At 38.3% G+C, this 7,018-nt stretch overlaps 2 protein-coding genes across 2 annotated transcripts; one reads left to right on the top strand and one right to left on the bottom strand.

Moving 5' to 3' along the window:
• The first annotated feature begins 967 nt into the window (after positions 1–967).
• On the top strand, positions 968–3,154 carry LOC122314900 (purine permease 3-like). The gene is made up of 2 exons (XM_043130546.1): positions 968–1,828; positions 2,531–3,154. Exons 1-2 carry the CDS (start codon positions 1,079–1,081, stop codon positions 2,858–2,860), a joined length of 1,080 nt encoding a protein of 359 aa, XP_042986480.1. The 5' UTR covers positions 968–1,078; the 3' UTR covers positions 2,861–3,154.
• A 3,003-nt stretch (positions 3,155–6,157) lies between these two features.
• Positions 6,158–6,817, bottom strand: LOC122316381 (glycine-rich protein 5-like). The gene has a single exon (XM_043132901.1). It carries the CDS (start codon positions 6,815–6,817, stop codon positions 6,158–6,160), a length of 660 nt encoding a protein of 219 aa, XP_042988835.1.
• Between the last annotated feature and the right edge of the window lie 201 nt (positions 6,818–7,018).

Raw genomic sequence — 7,018 nt, 5'->3', positions numbered from 1 at the left:
AAGACGTGGAAACTTAATTATTTGTTTCTCAATCGTAGATTTTTTTCCCGGCATGCACAATCAACCAATAACATCCCGAGACGAGGCCAGCATGAGTACGATTCTATCCGGGGATAAGATCCAATTATAAGTATCTTGGGAAAAGGACACTAGTGGAATGCATGGGTCGATCTTTTTATAAATGTTTGTGATCTTTATTAGCTTACCACCACAACATGGTCATAGTACCTTTCACATTCATATATTAATATTATCCGAGAAAGGATATTTGCGGAGCAATCGTCTCATAATTTATTTAAAAAATAAATAAATATATAATTTATATAAAAAAATTACTTTTGTAATAATAAATCATATTTTTATTCTAAATAATTATTTTACATTTATATACTTTATAACTATATTTAAAATTATTCAATCATTCGTATTTTAAATCCACTTTGAATGCATGTGCGTGTTGGTGATGCCTTTTTTGATCCCGTATCTTAGTTGGATGAAGATGGGCCGGTGAGATTAAATATGGTTAAGTTACCATTGTGGCTTACGTCGATATATGGGTTTTTGAGTAAATTTTGCTATAAATGAGGTTTAATTAATATATACAGAGTACTCAAGTTTCTGTTACTCTATGTTACAGCGGGAGAATAAGATCACTAGAACAAATTAAATTAACTTAATGAATGTGAAGTCCCCAAATCCTTTTTTTCTTGCATTTATTGTGTCTCTCCAATCTGATCAGCTAGCTTGTTCTTGTTCCAATTAAGAAACGAAAGAGATCAGTACTACTGCTTAATTTTTATATTATTAATTTCATCCTCTAAAAAAATTTAATACCAACATTAATATCATTTTCATGAATTAAAAAAAAAGTTTATATTATAATTTATTTAATATTTCAGCCACATGTATATGTGACTATTGACCTCCACTCGATCGAGACATATGCATATATACATGGACAGATGCTAGCTTTTGTTACTTATCCTAACCCTGCGATCGTCACAATTCTCGTCCCAATCATTTATCTGTGACTGAGTCGCACACAGTACTGACCAGTACTGACCCATACACGAGAAAGATGGAGGTTGCGAAGGAGGGGCAATTTTACGATTCCATGGAACCCAAGGCTCAAGGTAACCCCTCCATGAAGAAACTCCTTCTCATACTCAACTGCATCCTATTATCCATAGGCATCTGCGGCAGCCCACTGATAATGCGTCTTTATTTCATCCATGGCGGCAAGCGAGTGTGGCTCTCGAGCTGGCTTTTAACGGGTGGCTTTCCGATCATCCTCCTTCCCCTCGCGTTCGTATACTTCCAACGCCGTGCCACCCAAGGGCCGGGAACCGAGCTCTTCTTCATGAAGCCACCTCTGTTCCTTGCCGCCGTCTTCATAGGAATCTTCAGCGGCTTGGCCGACTACCTCTATGCCTATGGAGTGTCACGCCTTCCTGTTTCGACCTCCTCTCTGATCATCGCCAGTCAGCTCGCTTTCACGGCGGGCTTCGCTTTCCTTCTGGTGAAGCAGAAGTTCACCTCGTACTCGATCAACGCGGTGTTTTTGCTGACCGTTGGAGCGGCGGTCTTGGCTTTGCACACGAGTAATGACCGTCCGGAGGGCGAATCGAATAAGGAGTATCTTGTAGGGTTTTTCATGACTCTGGGAGCGTCGGCGCTGTCTGGGTTTCTGCTGCCGTTGGTGGAACTGACGTATAAGAAAACGAGGCAGGAGATGACGTATTCGCTGGTGATGGAGATTCAGATGGTGCTGTCTTTCTTTGCCACTCTTTTGTGCACCGCAGGGATGCTGATCAACAAAGACTTCCAGGTACGTACGTACTTAGCCTTTTCAATTTCCTCCCTCTCGCTGGCGAAATTACAGTCGGAAATTATTGAAAACACGATATATCTAAGCGTCCTTTTCTGTATCTAATTCCCTCCTTAATTGTGTCAGAAATTGGGTTCGCACTTCGCAGTACATGTCCCAAATTAATTGCTACATATAATTCATCAGCCAATAATGAAATATCACTGCGTTCTGCATGTTGAAGTTCGAGATAATCTAGGGACCGTCGCCCCCATTTTCTTCTTTTTTTTAGGAAAGAAAAATCCTCTTTTCCTCGGTTCCGAAATTATAAAAATATTATTCTTAACCTCCTAAAATAATTAAAATAAATTCTTGAGTATCCAAAAATATATGGCATCAATATCGCATGATATGTTATATGTTAAATGTTTGTTTGATCACGTGTAAATAATAAGAAGAGGATAAATAAATTAATGCGACTAAATTTACATAATACATGAGAATTTTTAATGTAAAACTTACATAATACAGGAGAATTTTTATTACTACTACAAAACGTGTGTCATATCATGTCTCTAAATCGATAAATTTATTTATAACATTTTAGTATACATAAGAACTTTGAGCAAACTACATATCTTGAATATTAGTAACTTATTTGATTTAATTTAGCAAGGAAGAAACACTAGACGATGAAGTATGATCTTATTTGATTTGTTGTAGGCAATACCGAGAGAAGCAAAGACATTCGGACTCGGGGAAACGAAGTACTATGTTGTGATGTTTTGGACTGCAATTATTTCGCAGGCATTCTTCTTGGGAGCACTAGGAGTAATCTTTTGTGCCTCGTCTTTACTCTCCGGTGTTATAATTGCCGTTCTACTCCCTGTGACAGAGATCCTAGCAGTCATTTTCTACAAAGAGAAATTTCAAGCTGAAAAAGGGGTTGCTTTGGCACTCTCACTTTGGGGATTTGCTTCATTCTTTTATGGAGAGATGAAACACAGCAAGAAAAAAAAGCAACCCCCGATGTCTCAAATTCCTGGTCCATGATTACCCTCCACTCCCAAAAAACGAAGTTTATATCTATCTTAATTTTCCCTGTTGGGGGACATTTAATATTAAAGTTTGAATATAAGCAAGGTTGTGGCCTGCTTATTCAAATCTCATAATTTCATTTGCGAAAGCTGTATATATATTTGACTTTCATGCAGAAACCTTAAGAAGGAGACGTTCAATATCATGTCCTGTATGTTTATGTTTTTCTCTTCAGAATAGAAGAATAGTAGTCAATGTATATCGCATAAGAAATATAATTTAGTTTTTCATGTTGCTTCCCTGTTCAAATAGATGAGTCTAATTAATCTTGTTTTGGTTTTTGTCCATTTGTTTTCTGTTCAAAGTAGCTGCTCCGATCCCACTTTCGGTATAGTTATAAGCAGTACTATTGAAACCATTATAAAAAAGGAATAAGTTTTTATTTTTAAATAATGTGAGATCTCTTACATCATCTATCCTCCTCACTTATTAGTTAGTATAAGATATCACAATCTCTCATTTTTAAATTTTCGACATCTTCTTTAGATTAATTTATCGTATGTGATATGGCTCAACTCCCATATTTATGATTGGAATAAACTTTAATACCATTTATGACGTCTTAAAGTATAAAATGGGTTGTAAAATAATTGTTAAAAAATTATAAATGTATCATTATTTATCATCCAAAATAATGAGTTTTTTTTTTTTTTTTTGGGTGGAGCCGGATTGCTGATGCCTAAGATTGTCAGCAGATCCTTGGCATCGGAAAATCTGTGATCCAAAGCAACCAACCAACACAAAACAATCATGCACAACCATCATGCTATTGCCTACGACCTACGAACACGGACGTGTTACAGTCGTCTGACCAAACTAATTCCATCCACAACAATCATTACAAGTTACAACTAAAATTATTTATAGGAAAAGAAAATCCGTTCGTATGCGAACCCTGACTCATCACATCATTCTTACATTGCAGATTAATGATGATAATGAATAGAAAAAATTAAAAAATTTAATTACAAGCATAATCACGTAGTAATATTGTATTAATTTAATATAATTGATTAAAAAATAAATTTTATTAAAAATATTATTAATTTAAATTTTAAATATAAATAAATTAATATTAATAATAAATCAGCACGCAACTTAATTTATATATAGTAAAACTCAAGCCAGACTTGTGACACCACAAACCAACCCTAAACTTGCCAATTTATTTGATTGCATTCAGACGGGAATAATCTTAGCCTGACGATCCAAATTATTATTGAGAATGCTAAGGTCCATTTCCCTTAGTAATTGAAATTAGATAACATCCCGGCCAGCCCCCACTTGCCTAAAGCAACAAAGTTTAAACCTCGTACGTCCACCGCTAATTTTGAGTGGAAACTCTGCCCATTTCCCTTGCAAGTCAAGTTACAACCCGGTTGCCCAGCCCTGGTTGCAGAAAACATACGATTTCAAAGTAATATTAGGAATGATGCAATAATTAACTTAGTTGGGTAGAATTCAAGTTCCCGAGAACTGGAATCCAAACCTATCCTACACAAATGCTAAAACCAACCCCAAAACCCTTCCTTCTAAGAACTCCATTCTCAAAACGGGTCATGACACCCACCAAACTCGTCTCACAGTCACATCACTAACGTGTTTTGAGAGATCTTAAAGCAATGTTATCAACAAGTAACTTCATATAAGAAATATCAAGACTTTCAAGGGCTCCATTGCAATTAACTTGTCAAAAAACCTCAACCACATATGAACTTTCGCCAAGAAGGAAAGCGGAAAACAAATTCGTAGTTGATATCAGTATTGTGCAGAAAGAATCAACAATGTGGGAGCAGCATATCGAGGAAAATAAAGTGTACAGAGAGTACAACTTACAATAACTCGGAAAATATCAGGCTAATAACTGCAATAGTCATGCACCCTAATAGTAAACGAAAGCAAGGTCTGATGAAATCACATTCCAAAAACTTGCCTAGTTATTGGACAGGCATAATGAGAAAAATAGTTACTGGTGGACCCAATATTGGCAGAGCCATAAGTTAAAGAGCGCCATTGAAGTTGAGAGCCTAGGTCAATGATAAGTCATTCTTTAAGGAACGATTGGTAAGGAACTGTGCTAAGGAAGGGAATTTTGATGAACAAACAAAAAAAGCAACCATCTTAAAAATACAAATAATCACAGAAGGATGGTCGAGGGGCTTAAACAGCTTACCAAGGCATTGTCAATCTCCCCACATTAACTAGCCATGGTTTGTCTTAAATGCCATTGGAGCCACCTTTCAGTTCACACATTTGGCAAAGAAGAACTTATGCTTCTCCAGAAGGGCTGCGAGATACTTCCAGAGCTTCTAAAAATGGATTGTCCATCTATAGCATAAAAAAGAGACTCCAGTCTCCAATCAATGAGACGACCTGGAAATCCCCTATATATCAAACCACCTCGGACTTCCAAAAACCAGCACTTCTAAAGTAAGGTCATATTGCTGAAATTTTCCGAAAGGCATATTGCTGAAAGCAGGTTCTTAATTCAAGATTAGAAGCCATAATTATGTTGCACTCCAATGCTTTTCTCATTTAGCTGAAAATAACTGAAAAGTACCATCAAAGCTGATAGTAAGGTCTCAAAGGCCAAGGTTCAAAGATCCTTTTTTTCATGCCAACCACTAAATCTTTTACTCGCACCAACTTAGAGAGAGAGAGAGAGAGAGAGAGAGAGAGAGAGAGAGAGAGAGAGAGAGAGAGAGAGAGAGAGAGAGAGAGAGAGAGAGAGAGAGAGAGAAATGTTGAAAAAATGCCGTTCCAAGGTAAAAAAAGAGTCACATTAGTCAAAGTTAAGCTTCAGGATTGAGCTATGAAGAGGGAGACTCTTCAATAGATAAGAAAACCAGTGTGAACGATTTGAAAGGGAAGACCACAAAATAACTAGATGAGCTTTATTATTATAAAAGATAACTCGTTCTATACAACAATATAATGAGCATACAAGGATAGGATTAAAACCAAAAATATGCCAATGAATTGAGAATGGGAACAAAAGTTGTGTAGTGCATGATTGTGTACCTTCAATCAACAAAACTTCAAAGGATAACGCCAGATACATCAATCAAATCATCTTGAATCAGCATTCAGCCCATGATTTTCTTCACGAATAGAAGGATCAACATGATTAGAGATAGTTCGAGCATAAACCTAGGACCCGTTATATGCTCAAGAATTGGCTGCCACCTGTAAGTTCAACCAGTAGATAGCTGCTGATAAAGCCTGTTATCCATTTCAGGGTCCTCATTACATTCAGAAGAGTGACAAAAGGAACCGACAATCTCCACTCAGGCATGCACCCAACTGATATTTGGTACCAAGTAACGATAATATAATTTCTGAATGCAATCTAATTCCAACTCCTACAATCAGTCCGGTTTCACCACCAAGATCACAACCAATTGAACCAGTACCACCTTCATTTCCACCGCCAACACCGAATAATGGCCCAACCCCAACGCCCCCACCAGTTGCAGCATCTCCGCCAACAGGCCCAACCCCCTCGAACGGTTCTGTTCCGCCACCAAAACCGCACACTGCTCCAGCTCCAGCACCGCAACTTGTATCTCCACCAAGTCCCACCATTAGTCCAGTTCCATCCCCAAACTCACCACCACCGCATAAAACACCACCATCACCAACACCAACTACCATTATACCTCCAGCGCCTCCGCGGGTTCCAACATATGGTCCAACTCCGCAACCAATATTACCTCCAACTACAGCAGCACCACCACGAGCATATTCCCTGCCACCCACTCCCCAACATGGCCAGTTCCCGCCAGTCTTTGGGCCTTCTCCTTTTAACTCTGTCCCACCGTCGTCACAAATTGGGTCACCGCCCGGAGGCAACCACACAACTATTATCGTTGCCTGTGTCTCCGCAGGCGGTACGCTCTTCATTAATTGCATTCCTCTTAGTTGGTCTCATCTGCTTGGCAAAAAAGAAGAAGAAGCCGGTGATGGTTCCTGAAGCCGCTTATGTTGAAGAACACGAAGAAGTTCGTGAAACGGCCGCAACAGGTCCATTTGGAGAGCAAATTGTTACAATGTCAGTAGAGGAAGATGAAGGAATTCATGAAGTAGTGGGTTCAGGTGCAGCTATTGGTTTGC

This window comes from Carya illinoinensis, chromosome 7, assembly GCF_018687715.1.
Source record: "Carya illinoinensis cultivar Pawnee chromosome 7, C.illinoinensisPawnee_v1, whole genome shotgun sequence".
In the NCBI taxonomy this organism is placed as follows: domain Eukaryota; kingdom Viridiplantae; phylum Streptophyta; class Magnoliopsida; order Fagales; family Juglandaceae; genus Carya; species Carya illinoinensis.
Note: the sequence above shows the minus strand (reverse complement) of the source record. Positions and strands in the feature narration are given on the sequence as shown.